Here is a 27,088-nt window from a genome sequence, read left to right as displayed (position 1 = left end):
ATGATTTTTTTATTTGTGTTGTGTAGAAGGGCCAGGAAAGGAAGGAAGTGGTTTAGCCAGGTGGAGAGGAACCCAGGCATACAATTTGAGCTTCCTCAGTTGAATCTGCCCCTTTGTAGTAGTCAGTATGTTAGCCAAGTGTGTAGTAGTGTATTAAACATCAAGATCTGTGCATGTAAGCGACTATAATTCTTGCCGCAGCAGTCAAATAGAACAAAATCTTCTCCTCATTCTTCCCCAACTTGAAATATATTATATTCAGTAGATAATATTCGGGTTTTATGTCATATTTCACCTTAATAAATTTTTGGGTGTGTTTATGAATTAAAGTCCAGTATTTCTTAATTATTTTACATCCCCACCATAAGTGGAAATAGGTTCCTATTTCTCTCCCACATTTCCAGCATTGGTTATTGTATTTTTTGTAAATTTTTGATAATTGGAGGGGAGTTAGATACCAGCGATAGAATGTTTTATACGAGTTTCAACTATATTGGCAGCCCTTGTATATCTGATCTTCCATACCTGTTCCCATTCGTTTAACAAAATTGAGGGCCCAATATCTACTGTCCACTTAATCATAGTAGCTTAGAAATGGAAAGGGAAAGATCCCCCACTAATAGAAGACTGGCTAGCCAAAACAATAGAATATATGAATATGGATAAGTTATCACAATTAATGGAGAATACAAACAAAAGAAACCATATCAAGTGGGAACCCTTGAAAAGATATTTGCAGGAAGAAATGAAGCTTTAAATCTAAACAGGAAACAAGAATGAAGAGATTAAACAAGAAGTTAGCATTTCACAGAAGGAATTTATTTTATTTAGAAGACTACATCTCTGCGGATCGCACTAGAAGCATCCTTGCCCACACCACCCTTCAGCCCTATTCCAATCTACTTTCCCTCTATATCCCTTTCCCTCTCCCCTCTTCTCTTTCCTATTACCCATCCTATCTCAACCCATCCATTCCCTGACTTCTTATTCTAAATTTCTTTTTTCCCTTCTTTTTCTCTCCAAACCCAATTGTTTCCCCTCTTTCACTGTAATATGGAAAATTGAAAATAAAGATGAGTTATTTTTAAAAAAAGATCTGTGCATGTATGTTTTCCTTAGGTGTGCAACTGTACATTTTAGACCCCGCAGAGGGTCTGACTTCCCTCTTAAGCACCCAAAAAGATCCCACCTTGAAAAGCCTCTGACCCACAGAGCACGGCAATTCCCTGCTTCATGGGGTGTTGGCAGGACTGCAGACAAATCTGGCTACCTCCCCATAGCAAGACATAAAATAATTACATCATCCACTGTGGTCCCCTGCCTTGCTCTAATCATATTCTATATAGTTATGGGGATGTAGCCAGATGCTTCTGCAAATCTGTCTGCTTTTCATGGAACAAGAAATAACTGCTGGGGGTTTCAGCGGGTTTTCAGTAAATTTTTGAGTGGAAGGGGGCTAATGTCGCTGAGTGTAGCTTCAATGTGTATGCAGACCTACTGTGCTCTTGAGCTCTCCAGGATTGCAGCCTATATTTGTACACTTGAGTGAAACTTCAGGAATGGGCGGAAGTGGCACATGTATAAATATGTGAGAGGAAGTCACAGGGAGGAGGGAGAAAGCTTGTTTTCTGCTTCCCTGGAGACTAGGACGCTGAACAATGGCTTCAAACTACAAGAAAGGAGATTCCATCTGAACATGAGGAAGAACTTCCTGACTGTGAGAGCCATTCAGCAGTGGAACTCTCTGCCCCAGAGTGTGGTGGAGGCTCCTTCTTTGGAAGCTTTTAAACAGAGATTGGATGACCATCTGTCAGGGGTGATTTGAATGCAATATTCCTGCTTCTTGGCAGGGGGTTGGACTGGATGGCCCATGTGGTCTCTTCCAACTCTATGATTCTATGATTCCAAGTGTTGGATTTCCATTAGCTTATCCAGGACAGCCAATGCTGTGGTATGGGATTTGCAGTCTAAAAACTCACAAAGTCAGTTATCCAACCTTGGCATAATGTCTGAAATTATCAGAAGAGAGTTGTACAGATGTCTTCCCATGTGAATATATGTAAGATACCTCCCCATCCCTCCTCATCTGCCAGTTAAAAAAGTGAGTGTTAATATTTAAAACTCATTTAATTTCTGCATGAAGAAAACTGCTGTTAAAGTTACAAAACCCAGCCCCCTTCTACACTGCCATATAATCCAGATTATCAAATCGGATAATCCACACTCACTGCTTTGAACTGGATTATGAGTCTATATTGCCATATAATCCAGTTCAAATCAGAAAATCTGGATTTTATATGGCAGTGTAGAAGGGGCTGCAGGGAAGAAAAATGTGGCAGTCCTAAAGATTCAGCACAAACAATAGTTACTATTGGACAGCAAAAAAGTCAAAATGATGAATTCTCAATCTTTTTTGGTTTAATTCTACAGATAGAGTTATACTTGAGATTTGTTGCTATTGCTAATTCTTCTGAGAGACAGTGCTGATACTCTGCTTTCAAGATGTTGTATTGTAAAATCTATTTGAGAATATCAAAACAAGTAATTTTAAAATATTACAAAAACATGCTTTTATTGAACATTTGTTACGTGCATCAACTACATGGTCAATATTAATCAGGTGTTCTAGAAAAAGGTGTAAAATTCGCAACAGTAAGCAAGAAGAATCTCAAAAGTGTCTTCTAGTCCTTGACAAGTAGGAAATTAAAATACTAAATCACAGGTTTCTAGTCTTTGCTCAGCTCCAATTCCATCAGAGGTCATCAAATTGCTTCTTCCTACGGGAAAGCAGAGGAGACATGGTAACAGCAACGGTAGGAGTGTGATGGGTCCTTGAATGTACACAAGAGCAGAGGCACACTGTTCAGAGCATGGGCAAAGGAGAGGAGGCGTTTCGCAAAGGTAGAGCCTGTATTGCTATTTAGTTGCAAAACAGTCATGTTAATTTTTCTGATGAGTGATCTAAAAATAAATGCTTTTCTGGTATACCTTATTCCCTTTTTTGTCTGTCTGAGGATGCCACAAATTAGTACGGAAATAATGGAAATTTGTCAGTTTTATGATGGATTGAATTTGCAGTTCTCAACTACTCAATAAACATATGTGGAAAGAAAAATGGCAGATCAATCATTCCCTTAAATTGCAGCAGGCTTGTTGAATAGCATTATTTTGTTGTGCAACATTGGTGGATTTTGCACATTTTGTTGGACAACTCTTTGTTGAGTAACGCTACTGCTTTTTATGTAGAAAATTGCAATGATGTTGCATAAAATCAGCGATGTTGCAGGAAAATAGCTACTATATATACTTCAGTATAAGCCGACCCAAATATAAGCCGAGGCACCTAATTTTACAACAACAACTTCAAAAAAAAGGAAAAATGTATTGACTCGAGTATAAACCAAGGGTGGGAAATGCAGCAGTTACTGCTAAATTTCAAAATAAAAACAGATACCAAATAACCTACATTAATTGGGGCATCAGTAGATTAAATATTTTTGAATATTCACACAAAACTGTAATTTAGGATAAGACTAGCCAACTCTTATTAAACCGTTATTCCAACCTTCTTCGATGTAAATGTGCTTACGTATCCTTCCTATAAAGAGAGTAAAATAATAAATGTAATAAAAGTAAGTACTCCTTAACCTATCTGATGTTGGGTCCAGCACTGTGCCAGCAACTGGTTCCATATTTCTTTCCTGGAAACCCCCCAGGAAATGTCAATTGATGGCTTGTGGACTGGCACTGGTTCATGGACCATGACTATGAGAAGTCTTGATTGTTCCACCAACATGCTGCCATAAAGCATCTTGAACAAACAGGTATTTGATTGGGTTGCTGTGAGTTTTCTGGGCTGTATGGCCATGTTACAGAAGTATTCTCTCCTGACGTTTCACCCACATCTATAGCAAACATCCTCCGAGGCTGTGAGGTCTGTTGGAAACTAGGCAAGTGGAGTTTATACAACCATGGGATGTCCAGGGTGGGAGAAAGAACTCTTGTCTGCTTGAGGCAAGTGTGAATGTTACAACTGACTAGGTTGATTAGCACTGAATAGCCTTGCAGCTTCAAAGCCTGGCTGCTTCCTGCCTGGGGGATTTTTTTTGTTGGGAGGTGTTAGCTGGCCCTGATTGTTTCCTTTCTGGAATTCCTCTGTCCTGTATTTGATTGCTGATGTAGTATGAAAGCTGGGGCCTGCACATGTTTTGGAAATGGCATTCCTAGAATAAAAGTGGACTATTAGAACCACCATTACCTTGATGTTACTTCATGTCTTCTGATGCTGGGAAGTAAGCCTTCTTATTTTTATTTTGTTCCAGAACTTTAATATTCCCCTCTGCCTGTGTTTCTCCCACCATATTTGTAGCATGACACTGGTAAACCCCTTCATCTTCTTTTGTCAGCGGATTAATCTGCAGTGTTGGGTGAGGGGAGGGGAGAGGAAGACACATCCACAAAGATGAAAACCTTAAGTGCAGCAATGAAAAGGGTTAGTGCATGTCAGTGCAATTCTCAAATATTTCAAAAGCGTGGGAACTGTGTGACCCATGGCAGCCTTTTGTGTAGTTCACAGTGCTTCTGAACCTCCATTCCCAAAAAGAAAATTGCAAAACCAAATGGAAAACATTACTTACAGAGACCTCCCAGGTGTGTAATATTCTCCATTCAAATCTTTTTCTCTCACTTCACCCCCAGCACACAACTTTTAAAGGTTCATTTTTTCTAAAAAATTAGGAGGTAACCCAGATTTTAAAGAGCAAGTATGTGCATAGCACCCAAGATAGTGGTAAATGTGGTTAGATGGTTGAATCCAAGCAAACCATCTTGACATTTATGGGCTTCCTCTTAAGATTTGATCTTTGCTATTAGCAGTAGTTAATAGAATGGTGTCATCTGCATATATCAAACATTGTTTATATTCCTGCCACAAATATATTCCTTCTTCCAAGTCTTCTTTTATGCATGATTCATTCAGCATATAACATAAACAGACAGGGTGACAAACTGTAGCCTTGCTTGATCCTTTGTTATTGGAAATCATTCAATTTCTCTGTATTGTCTACTTATAGTAGTCTCTTGCTCCTAATACAGATTAAACATTAGGACAACTATTTTAACCGCTCAATTTCTTTAAGAATGATCCATAATTTCCCATGATTTTCATAATCAAAGGCTTTAATCTATAATGAGCTTCTTGTGAGTTACAGGTTGAGCTTCTTGTGAGTTACATTATTCAATGTATATTTGCAATATGATCCTTAAGGCTTCTGCCTTTCCTAAAACCAGCATGAACAGCTGCCTTTCTCCTCATTGTATATATGGAAAAAGTCTTTGTTGTAGAATTTTGAGCATCCCTTTGCTTGCATGGGAAATTAATTGGGGATTTGAATGTATACTGAACATTTCCAGTCTGTGGCCTATTGTTTTGTTTTCCATATTTGTTGACAGATTTTAGTTTAGAACGATAGTAGATTCTGTCTCTGTACCAAGTAGATTCTGTCTCTGTACTCAATACTGAGTAGAGCTTCCATTTCATTTTCTAAAATAGTAGGTTCATTTTCAAATGCTTCTTATTTGAATGAATCTGTCATATTTTGCTCTCTTTTATATAGTTCTTTTATGTCTTGTTTTCATCAGCTTTTAATGTCTACCTGGTCATGAAATGTATTATTAAGAATTACCTAATTCAGGAAAAATACAAATGGATGATAAACACATAATGACAACTCAATACAATACTACAACCAGAAAAGATGCAAGAGGGTTAGTTGCCCCTTCGAACATCGATAAAAGAGACTGTGAGACCAGATGCGGAGATGACTGGAAGCCGAAACTACCCTTTCCATCTCCCCAACCCTTCACCTTTCCTCTTCGTGGACTACTTCATTCTTCCTAATACCCCACTCTCACCCCCGGTACCCCCTATTCTAACCTTCACTCCCTCCCATACAAGTCTAACTTAACCCCCCCCCCTTTAACCTTCACTGTAAAATGCTTAATAAAATATTTTTTAAAAAGAAAGAAATGTATTATTCTGCTGGTTGTAGAGCATCTCCACTCTTGGTGTAAGTTTCCCTTTTATTTCTCAGATCTTGTGAAAGAGGTCTTTTGTTCTTTCTTTTTATTGTCATCTTCTATTTCTCTGCCATGGTTATTACAGAAATTCTTCTTTCCCTGTATGGAAATCACTGAACTGCTTAGTTTTGCTTCTCATCTGTCCTTGACGGCTTGAAGAATTTCATCAGTCATCCATTGTGATTTCTCTTTCTTCTTGACTGCAGATAGTATCTTTTTTTATTCCTCCCTGACAACCCCCCAGCTTCAGTTCAACTTTTTTCTTCTTCCCAGTCAATTGACCTTGGTATATAAGACCACTTAACATCATTACACTATTTTAAAATTCTACAAGACCGTTTTTCAAATTGTATTTTGAAATGATGGATAGTTTAATGTTCTTCTTTAGTTGTACTATAATTTTTAGTATCATGACTTGTACCACAATCTGCTCCTGTTCTTATTTTTTGCAGAGGTGATTTAGCTTATCCACTTTCTCACCCAGTTACTGAAATCTACATTGACCATCAGGTGATGTCTATGTATATAGTTACTTCTTTGGTTTTTGACTATTATATGTTATGGGAAAACTGTTTGCCTTGCAAAATTCAGTTGGTGCTTTCTTGTTTCATTTTCTGCTCGTATATTTTCTAAAGCTTTTGATTCTGCTTTCTTTCCTACTTTCCTACTTTTGCATTCCAGCCACCTATAATTAACAAGTCTCGTTTTGATCTGTCATCCATTTCCTCCTGGGTTCCAGTATAGAATCTTTCAACTTGATTGTGTATTCCTACATGGGAATGGGTTGGATTGGATGGCCCAACGGGTATCTTCCAACTCTGTGGATGGTCACATGATTCTCATCTCTCTCCTCCCATAAAGAAGAGAGAGTTTAAACATTTTTAATGCTGTTGTGAATGCAATGTAACTTCCTCCTTCCTTCTCTCCCCCCGCCCCATCCTGACACAAACTTACCAAAACCCAGCCTGTGCTCTCGTGTTTAGAAGGACCGCCTCGAACCTGGACTGCCATGTTGACTCTGTCTCCAGGCAATTCTTCTAGGAGCTGAACTCCCTTTGGGGACTCAGTGACCTGGAACATTTAACAATGTGAGAATGCTTTAGATTTGAGGTTGATGCCTGCTTTGAATTTTGAGGGATTTTTTCTGCTTTTGGGACTCTCCAGGGGCTACATGCATCATCTATAGTGGAAGTCTACTCATAGTTTTGATAAATAGTTTTTTATATATAAAAGAAAGTGAATTGCTTTTTCTGGACAGTTCCAAGAAAGGTAATCAGCTCTGTTTTGACCAGGGAAATGGTGTAAAGACTCTGGAGAATAGAAACCTTTCCTACCCACATTCCGTAAGGAATTAAAGACGCGGATGTTTCATTGTGCTTTCAATTGATGACTCCTATGATAAATGACTTATATCATGACCTGAATTATGGTCTGATTGTGAATTCCTATATTACATTACTATATATATATATCCTTAAGTTTAAGTTGAATTGATCCTGCTCTGTTTCCATGTTATTTCCTATGCTATTGTATGTTGCTATCCACCTTATTGAACCACCTTACCATTTAACCAGTTCGCATAGTGGTCCTCTTCCCACCGCCCCCTCCAAAATTAGTCTGCTGTTGCTTTTGATGTGGTTATTTATCTCATACTCTCTGTGGAGCTATACACCTTGCATAGTCTCACATTGTCATGTTTAACTCTGCTAACCTGTACTACAGTGGCTCTCAACTTGTGGGTCCCCAGATGTTTTGACCTTCAACTCCCGGAAATCTTAACAGATGGTAAACTGTCTGGGATTTCTGGGAATTATAGGCCAAAACACCTAGGGACCCACGGGTTGAGAACCTCTGTTGCACAGGATCAAGGTGTATATTTTGAGATGTACCTGATTTTAACTCTCTACCTTCATCACTTTCTGGTGTCTCCTCAATGCATTTATTATGCATTAAGTACTCTTCAGGCATCGCTGCCAGGAAGAAGTAGACTAAAGCCCACCTCCAGGTTTGTAGAGGTTAAACTATCACCAGTGTTTCAAACTTTAGGGTTCTGAGCTGATATGAAGTGGTCTAGCTGCATAACTGTGGTGCTCTTGACAGGTTTGGGTAAATAAAAGGAGTGTGACTATCCATTATAGTAGGTCTTGCTAGGAGCCTAGAAACTGCCTGAAGGTGTCAATTGTTTCCTGGCACCAGATTTTACTCAGAACAAGATGGATTAATTACACAAAATCATTTTGAACTCTGCCAAAAAAAAAAAAAAAAAAAAAAAAAAAAAAAAAAAAAGAAAGAAAGAAAGAAAGAAAGAAAGAAAGAAAGAAAATGAGTGGGGGAGAGAAAAGACCCTGAAGAGGTATTATCTCCAACCTGCCATCCTCTAGAAGGGTTGGACTACAACTTCCAGAACCCTACAATCTGTTTGGAAGGATTTTTGAAGTTGCAGTCCAACACATTTGGAAGCTATTAGGTGTGGGAAGGTTTCAACATCATAGTCATATCAGAAGGATGACTGTCAAGGTTCCTGTAAGTCAGGGGTCCTCAAACTAAGGCCCGAGGGCCGGATATGGCCCTCCAAGATCATTTACCTGGCTCTCGCTCAGGGTCATTCGAAGTCTGAAATGACTTGAAAGCACACAACAACAACAATCCTGTTTCATCAGCCAAAAGCAGGCCCCCACTTCCCATTGAAATACCAATAAGTATATATTTGTTAAAATTGTTATTCATTTTAATTATTGTATTGTTTTAAAGTGTTTTTGTACTACAAATAAGATACGCACAGTGTGCATAGGAATTCATTCATGTTTTTTTTAAAAAAAAAATATTATAATTCAGCCCTCCAACTGTTTGAGGAACTGTGACCTGGCCCTCTGTTTAAAAAGTTTGAGGACCCCTGCTGTAAGTCATATAGGCCATTCAAAAGAGCTACCGTATATTCCGGCATATAAGATGACTGGGTGTATAAGACAACCCCCAACTTTTCCAGTTAAAATATAGAGTTAAGACGACTCCCATGCATAAGACTACACCCACGTATAAGACGGCCCCTGACTTTTGAGAAGATTTTCTTGGGTTAAAAAGTAGTCTTATACGCCAGAATATACTGTACTTTAAAAAATACCTTCTTCCAGGTGATGATGGGAGTTGGGACTGCTTTGACTTCACAAGACAGATAGACCTGTGCTCCAGTTACATTATGAATCCTTTTTGGTGGGACGACAATTGCAGGAGCTGGAAGAGGAGAAACAAAGAAACAAACAACACATTTCAGAATTACAACTTTTCCAGATGTAAATGGGTTTGAATACTTTCTCCCTTTGGCATACAGACGGTCTACAGAATGGGAAACCTGTGATCAAGAATAGTCTATTAATGCATTTTTTGTTCAATCAGCTTAATTCCCAGTGTTAGACAAAAGCAATCAAGTAAAATGTATTCAGTTGCCTTAAGGTTGTATCTAAATTTATTCTCTTTGAAAGTTTATACTCAGCAATTCAAGATGCACAATTGGATTTGGAGCCTGGTGCGGAATGCAAATTTTTGAGGATAAAAAACCCCCTCCAAACTATTTTTTCACTTTCAAAGAGTTCAACTCCCATGGTTGTAAAAATAAAATTGAAAACAGAACTACAAGAAAAAACAGCAGTGGAAGAATCATGTTGCAATTATCTAAGGTGTCTCATGGATCCCAATTCTCACCAAAAGTACTCCTCAAATTCATAGTTATATTCCTATTACCACCCAACACGTTGTGAGAAGGTTCATGACCCTCAAAAGGTCACTTTACAATATGGAAATCAAGTATAACTATGGAAAATAAATACTGCTCTAAATAATTTTACAATACAGTATCTGCAGGAGATACCTATCTGTGGGAGATACATTCCTGGCTGGACCACAGTTGCCTGAAACTGTAAATGTGAATAAACACCATTCATTTCATTTACTTTTGATCCCAGCATACTGTAAAGTTTCTGAGAAGGACCTAAGGATTTCTAGAGAGATATTCTCTCTAAGATTTTGCTAGATTACCCATTGCAACTTTATAGTAACTTCCTGGAGAAGCATACCATAAAATTGTCTAGAGGATCTAACACCATTTCCTCCTGGGTTTTGGGTATGGTTTCCATTGTTATGTATTGGAAATTTCATGAATCAAATTATCCACAAACATGATTTGTTGCAGGTGAGAAATAATCTGGGAAGTTATTATTCTTGTTGTTTCTTTGACAGTGTTTTTGTAGAGATTGTCTGATTTGCCTACTCTGGAACATGCAACATATCTGTTGTGTCTCAGGTTAAGATTCACCTTGCTGTCTCTGACAAACCAGCCAAACTTGAGGTAAGAAGTTTATTATGAGGTTTTCAACCAAATCAAAGTATAAGCAGTAAAAAGGTTCAGTAGTACAAGGTAAAAAATCCAATAAAATTACTTTGAGTCAAAGCAAAAGACCGGAAGCAAAGAATCAGAGTAAAGTCCAGAAAATAGCATGAGGTTACATGAAACAGGCTTTTCCCAAGCCCCAAGCCCCAAGCCCCAGAGACGGAGCCAAAGCGAGCCATTTTTGCAACGTTGGAACTGACACAGGAATCACTTCCAAGGTAGGTTACTTATACGTTAAACATCAAAACATCAAGCATCAACAAGCAGCTAACGAGCAATTTTCCCACCAACAGATGAGCTCAACACTTGGCTGCAAGTCGTGAACTCTTTCTTAACACCTGGGCAGCGTGACCTTGTTTCCCATCCACTGTCTTATCAGCTACATTCCGTTCTTGTGACAACAGCAGCGGCCTGTCTCTAGTTGTGTCTCTAGCTACATGAGAAAAATGAAAGCCCACATCTGTACTCACTGTACTCTCATTCCCATCATTCCCATCATGCTGTCGCTGAACCACAACAATATCATTGTCCTTCTTTGGGGGTCCCTTTCAAATCTATGATACTATATCTCTCTCTGTGTGTGAGTCCTATATATCTATCTATGTCTATGACTGGATGGCTCTTGTTCAGGAGGGCTTTATGTTTTCTTGCCTTGGTGAAGGGAGTTGGATTGGATTGCCTTAAGTATTTTCTGTTGGTCATGGGTGTTCTATGTGGGAAGTTTGTCCCAATTCTGTCGTTGGTGGGGTTCAGAATGCTCTTTGATTGTAGGTGAAATATAAATCCCAGTAACTAAAACTCCCAAATGTCAAGGTCCATTCCCCAAAACTCCATTTGTGTTCATATTTGGGCATATTGAGTATTTGTGCCAAATTTGGTCCAGATCCATTTTTGTTTCAATCCACAGTGCTCTCTGGATGTAGGTGAACTACAACTCCAAAACTTAAGGTCAATGCCTACCAAACCCTTCTAGTGTTTTCTGTTGTTCATGGGAGTTTTGTGTGCCAAGTTTGGTTCAATTCCATTGTTGGTGGAGTTCAGGATGTTCTTTGATTGTAGGTGAACTATAAATCCCAGCAACTACAACTTCCAAATGACAAAATCAATTCTTTTGAGTGATGGTAAATCCTTGGGTTAGTAGGTGTCTTGTGTCCAAATTTGGTGGCAATCCGTCAAGTGGTTTTTGAGTTACGTTAATCCCACAAACGAACATTACATTTTTATTTATGTGGATAATAACCAACTCCACAACATTTTGGTCAATCCCTAAGCACAGTTTTCATCATTGGAGGAAAAGATATCAGCTGAAGACACACAAAAGCATTTCGGAAAGTTTAAAGCAGTGACAGGGGGACAATGATGGAACCAGAGCCTGTGAAGTACACAAAGCTTTCTATTTTCTAGTTGATGCTTCTGATAGAAGAGATTTCAAACAATTTGGGAGCAATATAAAAAAATCCTGCAAAATCTTGTTTAATGGAAGCAAAAGTAGAATGAGCACGCATGGCAGAGTCAGCGGTTCCTCTTTTCAAAGCTGCTTCGTTTCTCAGAAGGAAAGAAATGCGTGTCTGTCTTCAGCCTATGGCACACAAAGGGAATACAATGCTTCCAGGTGCCTTAATTTTTCCATATTTCCCTTTTTTATTTCACGCAGAGTGCTTGCCTAGCTGTATCTATGGCAACCTTTCAGGGGGACGGGAATTCTCCTTGGAGGGGTACCCTTGCAAAAAATTAAGCCAATTTTCTTTTTCAGACCCCGAGGAAAATGTAGACACCCTGGGTTCTGTCAACATTAGCGCTACTTTTCTTTCCGATGGCAATTATCACAGAGGGATATCTATGATCCAATCTCTAGGAATACGCCATCACCTGTTATAGAAATCCTACTTTTTATTATGCTTTGCTCTTCCAAATTTGCATGGCTGGTGATTGTGCCACTGGGATGGTACCAACACACCTGGCAATATGCAGATGTTCAGGAAATACTGAAGAGGTTCAGGGAGGATGGATAAATATGGACTTTCCTCCCTGATGTCGCAGAGGGAAGGAAAACACTTAAAACGAAATGCCATGGGGAGGAGGATAAGGCCATCTGTTAGGAGAGCTCCCATCTGTAAAATTACCATTGACAAATGCATATTTGCAGTAATGCTGCTTAACTGAGTCTAGAAAGAGGTGAAGCATCCCACGCAGAATGCAGAATAATTCCCTTTGGATGCAGGGATTACTACCTGCTGGGTCTCTTCTGTTTCAAGGAGTAGGGTTGACTAATGGCATAATTGTTCACATCTGCTATAAGACACAGTTGACCGTCAGATGTAAATGAGTATGATACAGAGAGGGAAGGTGGGGAGAGAGAATATAATGTATAATGGGAGGTGACTGAATTGTAGGTCTATGTGTTTGGTTAAATTTCTCGAAAGTTGAAAAAGCTCATTTTAGTGACTGCTTTACTGTATATATTTGAGTGTAAGTCAAGTTTTTCAGCTCCTTTTTTAGACTGAAAAGGCTCCCACCAGCTTATACTTGAGGCAAAGTTATTTATTATTTTACTCTATTATTATTAGTATTTTTATTACATGTATTATTTTACTCCAGTCCATCCTCCAGGAAATAAAGCCCGACTGCTCATTGGAGGGAAGGATACTAGAGACAAAGTTGAAGTTCTTTGGCCACATCATGAGGAGACAGCAAAGCCTAGAGAAGACAATTATGTTGGGGAAAGTGGAAGGCAAAAGGAAGAGGGGCCGGCTAAGGGCAAGATGGATGGATGGCATCCTTGAAGTGACTGGACTGACCTTGAAGGAGCTGGGGGTGGTGACGGCCGACAGGGAGCTCTGGAGTGGGCTGGTCCATGAGGTCACGAAGAGTCGGAGACAACTGAACAAATGAACAACAACATTATTTTACTCTATTTATTATTATTATTATTATTGCATTTACATTATTTTACTCTATTATTACATTTATTATTTTACTCTATTTATTATTATTATTATTATTATTACATTTATCATTTTACTCTATTATTATTATATTTATTATTTTACTCTATTATTATTATTGCATTTATTATTTTACTCTTGTTATTATTACATTTATCATTTTACTCTATTTATTATTATTACATTTATTATTTTACTCTACTATTATTGGAAGGATACGTTAAGCACATTTTCATAGAAGAAAGTTAGAATAATGGTTTAATCAGAGCTGGACAGTCTTATCTTAAACTACAGTTTCATGTAAATATTCAAAAACATTTAACCTACTGATGCCTCAATTAATGTCATTGTATTGGTATCTATTTTTATTTTGAAATTTAGCAGTAGCTGCTGCATTTCCCACCCTCAGCTTATACTCAAGTCAATATGTTTTCCCAGTTTTTTTGTGGTAAAATTAGGTGCCTTGGCTTATATTTGGGTTGGCTTATATGTGAGTATTTATGGGAAAGTGCCCCACAAATAGTTTTGATCACTTGAATATCTGAATTTTGCACTAAGGCACTACATGCAAATGATCACTAAATATATAACCCTCTTTTCCGAAGTGGATACATTCCCAGATTTTCCTAGATATGTGAAACTGTGGATAATAGCAAACTGGATTATTTTTAATGTACAAAATCATGGAAGTACTGATAAGAGGATGTAGATAATACAGGAGGCCCTACGTGAATAGCTGAAACTGTGCATAAATGAAAACATGTATATCTATCCTGCAGTTATGGGGATTATATGGTACCTCTTTACAATTGAACTCTTGTTTTAACATGCCAAAGCAGAGAGAACATATTTTAGGACTTTTATCACACAGACGTGTCAAACTGGCACTGAAGCAGGACTGTCACATTTGGTGATGGTTCCCATTGGATGATGCCATGTGGAACCCATTGCCAGTCTGCCACCTCCCAGCAACAAACCTGTCCTCTCTTATTGATGGGAAAAATCAGCAACAGCTCAAGATTATGCCATGGTCCTGGCATTTGCATTGTGCAATATGGCTGATCTGCTTCTGTGTTAGCATGCCAATGCAAATGTGACATGATTATCCCCCTTTCCCTCTCCCTTTGCAGCAACTGAAGATTTCATTATTTTATTTTTCAAATTTCTCTGAAATTTTGAAGTTGCTTTTAATGAAATGATTAAAAAGAAAACAAACAGAAAAAAAAACTGGGGGGAGGTGGTCAGAGGATAGAGTTATTGCCTAACCAGAAGTGTAGCCACAAGAAAGGAGATTCCACTTGAACATTAGGAAGAACTTCCTGACTGTGAGAGCTGTTCAGCAGTGGAAGTCTCTGCCCCGGAGTGTGGTGGAGACTCCTTCTTTGGAGGTTTTTAAACAGAGGCTGGATGGCCATCTGTCAGGAGTGTTTTGAATGTGATTTTCGTGCTTCTTGGCAGGGGGTTGGACTGGATGGCCCACAAGGTCTCTTCCAACTCTATGATTCTAACAGTGGTTCTCAACCTGGGGTCCCCAAATGTTTTTGGCCTGCAACACCTAGAAATCCCAGCCAGTTCACCAGCTGTTAGGATTTCTGGGAGTTGAAGGCCAAAAACATCTGGGGACCCACAGGTTGAGAACCACTGTAGGAACATAGATAGGCGAAGCATTTCAGTTGCACGATGCTTCAGGGTTTAATAGAGAACTGCACCATTCTGGTAAGTTGCTGCTATCCCTGATTGCATGAATGGTATACTAGGATAAAGAACTTGAACTACTGAACTGCATGGATTTACTATAGTTCTACCTATCTTTTTAAAAGCTTGAAGGATCCTATTTTTTCCAGATAACGAGTGAAGATCGAAGCATGTGTTTTGCCCCCTAAAGACTGACATCTGTCCTGCATGGTCAGGCTGCATAAGACATTTGGCACATCAAAGGCTTCGTGGTTTTGGATCAAACAGCATTATTTATAAACATTTATACGCACTGTTTATATTTATAAACTTTATTTACAAAGTCAGAGTGAGTTTAAGAAATGGATAGATGGAGTATGTTTATTTTGTAAGAATAATTTACTATATGTCATTTCCTTATGAATCAAACTGTGGACATTTTTTGCCTTACCTTGACAAAAAAACAAACAAACAAAACAAAACCCTCAAATGGTGTCACTGGAGATTGTGTAGAACTGCCTGAGGGAGCAAACCTGGTCCATAGGTTATTAGTTTGGTATCTTTGAAGTAGAAAACAAAGGTTGTCAAAGAGGAAGAATATCGCCTCTCCTGCCATTGTGCCTATGTGATCTTTTTTAATGATCTTTGCCTGGTGGTGGTATGTTTTGTTCACTGTCTGGCTATCAAAATGCCAAGCAAAACAGAACCAACACAGAACCCAACAGTACTCTTGTGTGAATGGCAGGATTGTGTCCACCATTAGAGAGTGGTGGGATTGCAAAATAGGTTTTTTGTACCCTTAAAAGGCAATGTTCTCTGTTTCTTCAGACATCCATTCTTTTGTCAATGCAACACTGCTTTTCAAAGACATTATTCTGTAGCCCATTTCTGACAAGCTGTAGTTCATGGAAAGAGAACTAGTGAAGCATAGCCGAGGGTTACTTAAATTACAGATGCCGACTTCATATGTCCAACTCAATCATTAAACTAAATAGGTGACTGTAGTAAAGGTGAAGGTTTTCCCGTGACATTAAGTCCAGTCGTGTCAGACTCTGGGGGTTGGTGCTCATCTCCATTTCTAAACCGAAGAGCCGGCGTTATCCATAGACACCTCCAAGGTCATGTGGCCAGCATGACTGCATGGAGCGCCGTCATCTTCCCGTTGGAGCGGTACTCATTGATCTACTAATATTTGCATGTTTTCGAAGTGCTAGGTTGACAGAAGCTGGGGCTGGCAGCAGAAGCTCACGCCACTCTCCGAATTCGAACCTGTGACCTTTTGGTCAACAAGTTTAGCAGCTCAGTGATTTAACCCACTGCACCGCCTTGGGTGACTGTAATATAGGGTTAAACATTTGTTGTGTGGTAGAAAAATGTGTGTGCCAGGGAGAAAATCCTCATGCACACCACACTTAGATCTCCCAAGAATGGACATGATACACGCATATATACAGTATACTTGTGTGCTGTCACGCACTGGGCCTGTGAAAGGGTCTGTAGACAGGATGTGTTTCTGCGTGCCCAACGGGACGCTGGGGGTTGCCTCGGCTGAGAGGCCTTTCGGATTTCCCCACACAAAGTTCTTTTAAAGACTTAGATTTAAAGACTTAGACTTCAACAAAGATTTTATCGTTGCTTAAATCTTCAATTAAATCTACCAGCACAACTTGCCTCCCCCAGTATCCATGGTTTCATTTATCCACTTCTGATAAAACATAGCCTTTCATTTTCTAGGCCCTCCACATTGACTATAGAGCAGATGTGTCGTGACACATTCGTGTATTGGCTGCAGTGTATAGGCGTGTCACGTGAACGTAATGAGAAACTTCCGAGTCTTCGTGAAGCAATGCCACTGAAATTGATAAGCAATGCCACTGAAATTGATGGGATGAACAAAGCTTTTGAATATTTGGTGGACCGTTAGATAAAGACATATTGTCATCAAGCATTTTACCCCCTTGTGTTAGGTTTCAGCCTGAGTTTGAACTTGAACCTGATTCTCTGTTTGTTCCTCCTGATGCTAATGAAAGTATATTTACTGATGCTAATGGAAATGTACCTTTTGATGCCAATGCTCCTGAAATTAGTGAGGAAGAAACTGCTGTAGGTTTGGAAAATGCCAATGTTCCTGAAATTAGTGAGGAAGGAACTTCTGTAGATTTGGAAAATGAAAGTACCAGTGTTAATGAGAATGTTGCAGAGGGAGACCTTGAACTTTCCCTCCCTTCTGCACCTGTTAACTGTAATGACAACAGAAGGGGCCAAATTTGGAAATACAGAAGTAAATCACTCAGTTTGCGTCGATCCTCCCGAATTCAAGAATTAAAAACATTGGCTTCAAAAAAGAAGGGCGGTTCACGGAACCAATTCTTGAGTTTTAATTGCCTTACGCCGGGCTGACTGTCTCAGTTCAGGCATAGTTTCAGAATTGATGAAGACCTTGGCAGTTCTCCCGTTCCCTGGCCATAGTTTGGGAAGATTTCTAGGATATCAAGTACGGTTAGTGGATTGCTAACAGGTTCCAGTATTTCACAGTGAGGCTTTTGGTTTTGCTTTGTCCATTTAAATTCATGTTTGCTGATTTTGCTGTGGCTTTTGACTTGCATTTTTCCTTTATTTTGTAACCATTTTTCTTCAATAAAAAAGGATTGTTTTTCACAGCCAAGTGTGGTGGATAGTTATCTTAGGGCCTCGTTCCCTGCTCTGGATTGCAACACCCTGGCCTTCAGTAAGAAAGGGAAAACATGATTTTGGGACCAAGCCTTCAGAGAATAATTGTAGTACAATAGAAGGATACGGAATATGTGCAATGACTACTGGAATGGCCCCAGATTATGATTGTGGATGGCATGCTTAAATATATGTAATATTTTAAGTGTGTTAATGTGGTTTTAATTTAAATATTTATTTTTAATTGTATGTTGTTTTTATGACATTGAATACTTGCCTATGTGTAAAGCTGCTTTGTGTCTCTTTCGAGGTTGAGAACGGCGGCGCATAAATATGGTAAAGAAATAAATAAGTAGTTATTTTATTATTTTCATATTACATATTGTTACTCAAAAATGCCAAAAATCTCAGAAATGTATATCACAAATAATATCTTCTTCGGTATAATTGAAAGGTTTTCAGTTATGTTGTGTCCCCATATGTTTCATTATCACAATGTATCTATGTTTCTATATCTCATAAGGGGTTAGGTTGGTTTAACACCTGGTTTGCTAGTAAAATGTACTTTGTCACAAAATGATGGATTTGTAAAAAGCGTGTCGTTAACATGAGATGTTTGAAAAGCTCTGCTCTATGGTTTTCTTGGGCTGGAAGTTCTTCATATCAGCAGGGTTCGCTATTATTCATAGTTTTGCATATCCACACAAAATCCAGGAACATTTCCCCATGGATATGTGGGTTGTACTGTATATCATGGGCTAGATTTTAGTCCTCTGTATTTTAATATAATATTTATGCCCAAAGTGGTCTCAGGTTTCAAAAACAACTTCTGATAGAGCCTTTTATTCACCCCCAACTTTGACTATATTTCCCCATTTCTGCCTAGCAGCTCTGCTCATTTTGCTATGTTCAGCACTGAGACACAGGGAGCATTTCTATGGGATGCCAAAACTCAGTGTAGTCCTCTCCCCATGCCACTTTCTTATCAGCACAGATGTACAATTCTCTCCAGGCAGAACTTGCCCCACTTCCACTACAATTACTGAATACATAAGTTTCTTTTTGTGAGGAGTTTACACCAAGTTGGAGGCAAGCAGAATCATCATTCATTGTTATTTCTTTCTTGCTGCTTAGATTCCAAGCAAAGAGGGAAGGGGCTTAAATTAAAATATTGACATCCTTTCTTCAAATTCCTCAACTACCACTATTAGCTGAATATAAGAGAAGCCCCCAGTGGCACAATGGGTTAAACCCTTGTGCCAGGTGGACTGCTGACCGAAAGGTTGGTGGTTCGAATCCAGGGAGTGGGATGAGCCCCTGTCTGTCAGCTCCAGCTTCTCATGCAGGGACATGAGAGAAGCCTCCCACAGGATAGTAAAACATCCGGGCGTCTCCTGGGCAACATCCTTGCAGTCGGCCAATTCTCTCACACCAGAAGTGACTTGCAGTTTCTCAAGTTGCTCCTGATGCACAAAATAAAGCTGAATATAAGGAAATGCAATGTTTACAAAATACATACTCACATATCCCTTTTCTACCTTTCCCTTTAAAAGCTATTGATCTAAAGTTTCCACTACTCTTCTTGGTTCTGCGCACACAACTGATACCCAGCCATGAATAAGCTTCACTAGAAAACCAAACCTGTTATTCCTTTGTGTTTTAACAACCCTCCTAAGTGTTTGCTATTGTGATCAGCAGCACTTGAAAGCAGAGATGCATATAGCTGAGTATGCATTTTCCTTAAAGATATCAATTTCACACCTCTTCAGATTGATAGAGGGACAAAGCACGTCTACCCAGAAAAAGCCATCCAAGAGCTGAGGCTTGAGATGCGTTATGACAAATCTATGCATTTCATTTGAAAAATGTGCGCAGCAAGAAATATTAATATTAGAACAACTAAGGAGATGGAAGGGTCATGGTACATGTGTTTCAAATAAATTGTCAGAGGAAGAAATAGAAATGTGTACACTTAGAAAAATCGTGCATTGCCTCTGCGTGTATGGCAGGAAATTTATAATCTTGTATGGAGGTGAGATTGATTAAGAATGCCCCTGGGATACCAAAAAGTGCGATGGAAAGGAAACTGATAAATGTTCACATTCCTACCTGCAGGACCAGAAAATTAACTTAATTCATTATATTCCCGTATAAGCTGTGTTGTAATCTTTGCAAAGGCTTGGTTTACTTTCAATTCTTTACAACTACAGATATTTTGGCACAGTTTACATCTTCTGTGAGACCCAAGGCCCTTCCACATAACCATATAACCCAGAATATCAAGGCAGAAAATCTAACAATGTATGCTTTGTATTGGGTTATCTAAGTCCACACTGCCATATATGTTGTAGTTCAGCATGATACCAATGTTTGTCTGATGTCAATGGGGATGATGGTTTTCCTGGGCCTGAGTTGTCAAGTCCAGGCATTGTTGAAAGGCCTGGTTTTGATCTTGCTGAGAGGCCTGAGGTTTCTCATGAAGAGTGCTTCTCCTGTAGATTATCAAAGTCAAATTCCTGAGAGGGGCCCACAGCAACCTTTCTCTGAGAAACTGTCTTCTGAGGATGATTTGTCAGGTGCCAAAGTTAATGAGAAAGAAGATAGAAGACAAGACTTTTGTAAACTAAGATAAAGTTCCCAAAATTGCGGCAGGTCAGCTCATCTGCTAGAAAACAGGGATAAGAAATCCTTATCTGGTTGTAAAGGCAAACAGAATGTTTTAATTGCAAAGCCAAATCAATACATTCAGCCCAGAATCTTAATTAATTCGAGAGGTGAGGAGTCAAAAACACACATACCAAGTCTGAAAATCAGATTTGTTTTCACCAGCCATAGTGAGCACCAGTCAAATCACAACGTTGTTCTGACTGGTAAAGCTTCCTTTAAACAAATGCATATCTTATAAAAAATATTTTCTGTTATTTCCTCCCTCAACTGATCAACACCTTTCCCCACCAAAGAGGGAGAGAGATCAAAGTAGATGGAAAATTTTCTGAATCTTCTTACTGAGCAGATAAATGTGTAGGAGTGACAAGTCAGCCCCAGATGGCAGACCCCAGCTGTTTAAAAAGCTCCTTTGTGTACCTTCCCAGCAGGTTTCACTCCCTTAATCTTTAGTGTATGTAAGGTCACAAAGAAGGCTTATGAAGGAGGAATGGGAGCAGGTGAGTGACACCCAATGGCATTGCAGATCAAGGAGAGCTAAAAGTGCAAGGGGTAGGCATATGACAATAAAAATAATATTGGAAAACAATTTTATTAATCCTTTTTCTTCCGCTTGGTTAAAGAAAAAAAATGAGGTTCACTCCTTTCTAAATTCAGTTGTTCTGAACCTAATAGAGTGACACAGTAGTTGGAACATTGGACTATGACTCTGGAAAACAGGGTTTGAATCCCTGCTCAGCTAAAAAACTCACTGGGTAACTTTGGGGCAAGGCACATCCTCTCGGTTTCAAAGGAAGGCAATGGCACCCCTCCAACCCCCAACCAAACTTGCCAAGAAAACCTTATGAAAAAAAAGCATTAGGGTCATCATAAGTAGGAAGGAAATGACTTGAAGGCACACAACAATATAGTGGTGAATTTGTTTCAGATTTAATCTGAAATTCCTAAAGCGAAATTCCTAAAGTGAAATTCCTAAAGTGAATTGCTCTTATCTCCAAAATATGACCTTGGAGCAGCAGGAGGGGGTTGGGGAGAGATCTTTCAGATGGATAGATACAAGAAGGCTACAGTATAGACACTCCATCAGACAGGTGGGGAATAATGCTTTACTCAACAAGCCCCCTCTCTGCCCCTGAATGCGTCTTTTCCTCTTCTTTTTGGGGGGGGGGGGAGAAGGGCACAAAAAGCTACCCTCTAGCTTAGTGGTTCCCAAACTTTGGTTCTTGAATTGTTTTGGATGTCAATTCTCAGAATTCCTGACTACTGGCCAAGCTTGCTGAAGCTTCTGGGAGTTGAAGTTTCAAACACCTGGAGGACTAATTTTTTGGGAACTGCTGCTTTAGTAATTTGTGCAACATCCAAAACTACAAACTGACAAATCCTGAGAGGGGACACTGTTACTATTGTTTGCCAGTGGTAAGAGGAACAAGTCAGGAGATTCAAACATTGTTAAACAATCTTGGCTCAGGAGAAAGGAAATCAGAATGTCCCCACAGATGGAGTGTTCTGTCCCATCCTTTCCCCCACAAGACTGAATTTTCTCCCCACTCTCTTGCTCCCTGTAGGGAAGCTGCAGCAGCAAATGTAGGGTTTGACAGCTCTGTGTGTGTATGAGTTCTGACCATTGTGCAAAAGGCTAGAGCAGAGCTTTCCAAACTGTGTGTCGTGACACATTAGTGTGTCAGCTGCCATGTGTAGGTGTGTTGTGCAAACGTAATGAGACACCTCTAAGTCTATGTCAAATATGCAATAATGTGTGTGTGTGTGTGTGTGAGAAAGGTTTTTACCAAATATATTTTACTCAACCGAGTATGCCTGCCCTGTTTGGCATAAGTCTGCCCATGCAAAGCAGGTGAAGATAGCATTGAATGAAACATGCAGAACCTCCCACAAGGCTGATAAAAACATCAAATCATCTGGGCGTCCCCTGGGCAACGTCCTTGCAGACGGCCAATTCTCTCAGACCAGAAGCGACTTGCAGTTTCTCAAGTCACTCCTGACATGACAAAAAACAACAACAAACAAACCCCAATATGATATGTATGGAAACCCCTGGGCTAGAGGATAATACCTTGGCCTCTGGCCACTGAGATTTGAGCAGATGTAGACACACACTTGTCTTTTTTTCTACAGGCTTCCCCCCCATCAGGCATGTAGCCGGGGGGGGGGGGGCTTGAGGGGCTTCAGCCCCCCCAAAATTCTCAGGGTGGTCTGCGAGAAGGCCTTACTGGTACATTATTTAAACTGTTATGTTTATTCATATCATGATCTGATCACCATGCTCAGTATATCCCATACACATGGGGGTATTGGGGTAATGATACAAAAGGTTTGCTAGGGTAGACCCTCTTTCACTCAGACTCAGCCCCCCCCCCCCCCGAATCAAACTCAGCCCCTCTCGAATCAAAATCCTGGCTACGGGCCTTCCCCCCATCAAACATATATCCCTCAGACAGACTACATATCCCCCTCTTCTCATGTGGAGTATGGCAGCCTGTTAGATTCACTGCAGCACAAGCCATGTACGAAAAGGCCCATTGCAGCCAAGAAAAGATATTCAGGGCAGCGCAAGGAGCTCCTATTTCAGATTCTATTAAGAGTGTTTTTGAAAGCAATCCCCATTTCAAATGAGTGTCATAGTAATTGCATACACTTTGAATAAATAAATAAATCCCTCTCACGAATAATGCAAACGTCCTGGGGCAGTGTTTGCAATCTGACACTTGCAGGCGGCAAATTGAAGCAAAGGATCAGCTCTTAGTCCTCTGAAGCTGCATGAGGTGGCAATGCAGCATGTGTCCCCCTGGGGTCTGTCATCTTAAGCCATTTCTGAGTTCATTATAGTGCCAATTGTGCTGTCTGGGATACTCTATACCCCTGAGAGCCTTGAACTTTAACTCTTCATTAGCTGATGCCCCAGTTCCTGAGTTGGATGCCGAATATCCTTTGTATGCAAATCCAGTGATACTCAGCTGGTTTTCTTCCAGCTAATTAGGGGCTGCATACATCCCACACTTGGCATTTGAATAACAAAGGGGCAATAGGGTTTTAAAAAAATTCAACTATAGTGAATGCCAAATGTTAGCAATATTGTAGGCACAAATGCCCTAAATGGGGAAAGCTACAAGAAGGAAATAAAAAAAAGTTGAACTGAGATTCGTAGTAGCTGCCTTACTTACCAAGAGAAATTATTCTCATCCTCCAAAGCAGCATAATGAATTATTGAGAGACACACTGTTACTATGTTCTCTGATCTCATATTTTGCCCAAAGTGACATCAGGCAGACACAGATGCATCTTTCCTTCAAAAGTAGTTTTCAGCTATTATATCCACAGGAGGGGAAAGGAAGAAATAATTCTTGACAGTAATGGGCAATTTGATCCTAGGCCTTCTTGAGCCCTGTCACAAAACACATCACAGGTATACACCTTCAGTTCAGTATGTCTACAAATGTGAGTTGTGAATTCATAAAACATGTATCTGCTTCTTTGTGTCCCACGCATGGATGCCTGCTTGGAGCTGATTGAAGGGTCCTCTTAAGCCTACAGTCTGAACCTAATATCCACAAGGGAAACGCTCCTGGATTTCCCATGGATAAATGAAACCAAGAATAATAGTGAACCCTATTGTTTTCAATGAGACAAACAATGGACGTACTGAGAAGAAAGTGTTGTTGTTGTTCATTCGTTCAGTCGTCTCCGACTCTTCGTGACCTCATGGACCAGCCTACGCCAGAGCTCCCTGTCGGCCGTTACCACCCCCAGCTCCCTCAAGGTCAGTCCAGTCACTTCAAGGATGCCATCCATCCATCTTGCCCTTGGTCGGCCCCTCTTCCTTTTGCCTTCCACTTTCCCCAGCATAATTGTCTTCTCTAGGCTTTCCTGTCTCCTCATGATGTGGCCAAAGTACTTCAACTTTGTCTCTAGTATCTTTCCCTCCAATGAGCAGTCGGGCTTTATTTCCTGGAGGATGGACTGGTTGGATCTTCTCGCAGTCCAAGGCACTCTCAGCACTTTCCTCCAACACCACAGCTCAAAAGCATCGATCTTCCTTCGTTCAGCCTTCCCTAAGGTCCAGCTCTCACATCCGTAGGTGACTACAGGGAATACCATGGCTTTGACTAGGCGGATCTTTGTTGCCAGTCTGATGTCTCTACACTTCACTATTTTATCGAGACTGGACATTGCTCTCCTCCCAAGAAGTAAGCGTCTTCTGATTTCCTGGCTGCAGTCTGCATCTGCAGTAATCTTTGCACCTAGAAATATAAAGTCTGTCACGGCCTCCACGGTTTCTCCCTCTATTTTCCAGTTGTCAATCATTCTTGTTGCCATAATCTTGGTTTTTTTGACGTTTAGCTGCAACCCGGCTTTTGCGCTTTCTTCTTTCACCTTGATTAGAAGGCTCCTCAGCTCCTCCTCGCTTTCGGCCATCAGAGTGGTGTCATCTGCATATCTGAGGTTGTTGATGTTTCTTCCAGCAATTTTCACCCCAGCTTTGCATTCATCAAGCCCCGCACATCGCATGATGTGTTCTGCATACAAGTTGAAAAGGTTGGGTGAGAGTATGCAGCCTTGCCGTACGCCTTTCCCAATCTGGAACCAGTCTGTTGTTCCGTGGTCAGTTCTGACTGTTGCTACTTGGTCCTTGTACAGATTCCTCAGGAGAGAGACAAGGTGGCTTGGTATGCCCATCCCACCAAGAACTTGCCACAATTTATTATGATCCACACAGTCAAAGGCTTTAGAATAGTCAATGAAGCAGAAGTAGATGTTTTTCTGAAACTCCCTGCCTTTCTCCATTATCCAGCGGATATTGGCAATCTGGTCTCTCGTTCCTCTGCCTTTTCTAAACCCAGCTTGAACATCTGGCAACTCTCGCTCCATGTATTGCTGGAGTCTTCCTTGCAGGATCTTGAGCATTACCTTACTGGCATGAGAAATAAGGGCCACTGTACGGAAGTTTGAGCAGTCTTTCGCATTTCCCTTTTTTGGTATGGGGATATAAGTTGATTTTTTCCAGTCTGATGGCCATTCTTGTGTTTTCCATATTTGCTGGCATATGGCATGCATCACCTTGACAGCATCATCTTTTAAGACTTTAAACAGTTCAGCTGGGATCCCGTCATCTCCTGCTGCCTTGTTGTTAGCAATGCTTCTTAAGGCCCATTCAACCTCACTCCTCAGGATATCTGGTTCTAATTCATTCACCACACCGTCAAAGCTATCCTCGATATTGTTATCCTTCCTATACAGATCTTCTGTATAGTCTCGCCACCTTCTCTTGATCTCTTCAGCTTCTGTTAGGTCCCTGCCATCTTTGTTTCTTATCATACCAATTTTTGCCTGAAATTTACCTCCAATGTTTCTAATTTTCTGGAATAGGTCTCTTGTCCTTCCTATTCTGTTGTCTTCTTCCACTTCCATGCATTGCTTATTTAAAAATAGTTCCTTATCTCAGTTCTTGTGGGTTTTTTCGGGCTATATGGCCATGTTCTAGAGGCATTATCTCTTCCTTATCTCTTCTGGCTAACCTCTGGAATTGCGCATTTAACTGGGCATATCTCCCCTTTTCACTGTTTCCTTTTGCTTTCCTCCTTTCTTGGGCTACTTCCAGTGTCTCAGCAGACAACCATTTTGCCTTCTTGGTTTTCTTTTTCTTTGGGACGTACTTTGTTGCCGCCTCCTGAACAATGTCTCGGACTTCTGTCCATAGTTCTTCTGGGACTCTGTTTACTAAATCTAGTCCTTCAAATCTGTTCTTCACTTCCACTGTATATTCGCTAGGAATGTTAGTATGATCATATCTAACTGGTCTGTGTATTTTCCCTGATCTCTTTAGTTTTATTCTAAATTGGGCAATAAGAAGTTCGTGATCTGAGCTACAGTCAGCCCCAGGTCTTGTTTTCACCGACTGGATGGATGTCCGCCACCTTTGGCTGCAAAGGATGTAGTCAATCTGATTTCGGTGTTGACCGTCTGGTGAGGTCCATGTATAAAGCCGTCTTTTAGGTTGTTGGAAGAGAGTATTCGTTATACACAGCGAGTTTTCCTTGCAAAATTCTATCAGCCTGCGTCCCGCTTCATTTTGTTCTCCCAGACCATGCTTGCCTGTGATCCCTGTTGTCATTTGACTTCCCACCTTGGCATTCCAGTCTCCTGTAATGAAAATAATGTCTCTTTTTGGTGTATTATCCAGTAGGTCCTGCAGATCCTCATAGAACTGATCTACTTCTGCTTCTTCAGCAGCTGTGGTTGGGGCGTATATTTGGATCACTGTGATGTTGAAAGGCTTTCCTTGCACTCGAATTGAGATCATTCTGTCATTTTTTAGGTTGTATCCAAGCACCGCTTTAGCGAATTTCTTATTAATTATGAAGGCTACTCCATTTCTTCGATGTTCCTCTTGAGAAGAAAGTACTCAGCTTATACTGGAGGCCATAAACAAGTAACTAAAACCAAGGATAAGTAAAACTGCATATATCACTTCCACTATATTGTATACAACTTGGGTACCATATAATGGCTGGCATCCCGTTGGCTAGTCCCTAATAGAGTTGCTCTCTTCAATCAGTTGTTGGGTGGTGAGTCAGTGCTGTTGCCCAACTCTGGAACTCATTCCCCAGAGATATTAGACAAGCCCCCACCCTGGCAGTCTTCAGGAAGAGCTTGAAAA

At 40.2% G+C, this 27,088-nt stretch overlaps 1 protein-coding gene across 1 annotated transcript in view; it reads right to left on the bottom strand.

Moving 5' to 3' along the window:
• Nucleotides 1-2,545: 2,545 nt before the first annotated feature.
• The window catches only part of IGFBPL1 (insulin like growth factor binding protein like 1), a 54,047-nt gene continuing 29,504 nt past the window's right edge, over nt 2,546-27,088 (bottom strand). Inside the window, exons 2-5 of the mRNA XM_060763762.2 lie at nt 9,200-9,309; nt 7,033-7,149; nt 4,259-4,415; nt 2,546-2,777 (exon numbers count right to left, since the gene is read on the bottom strand). Coding sequence (XP_060619745.2) covers nt 4,266-4,415; nt 7,033-7,149; nt 9,200-9,309 — 377 coding nt within the window. The 3' untranslated portion in view covers nt 2,546-2,777; nt 4,259-4,265. The remainder of the gene's footprint in view (nt 2,778-4,258; nt 4,416-7,032; nt 7,150-9,199; nt 9,310-27,088) is intronic.

The sequence above is a fragment of the Anolis sagrei genome, chromosome 2, assembly GCF_037176765.1.
Source record: "Anolis sagrei isolate rAnoSag1 chromosome 2, rAnoSag1.mat, whole genome shotgun sequence".
NCBI lineage: Eukaryota > Metazoa > Chordata > Lepidosauria > Squamata > Dactyloidae > Anolis > Anolis sagrei.
The sequence above is the reverse complement of the archived record's forward strand: the minus strand, read 5'-3'. Positions and strand labels throughout refer to the sequence as shown.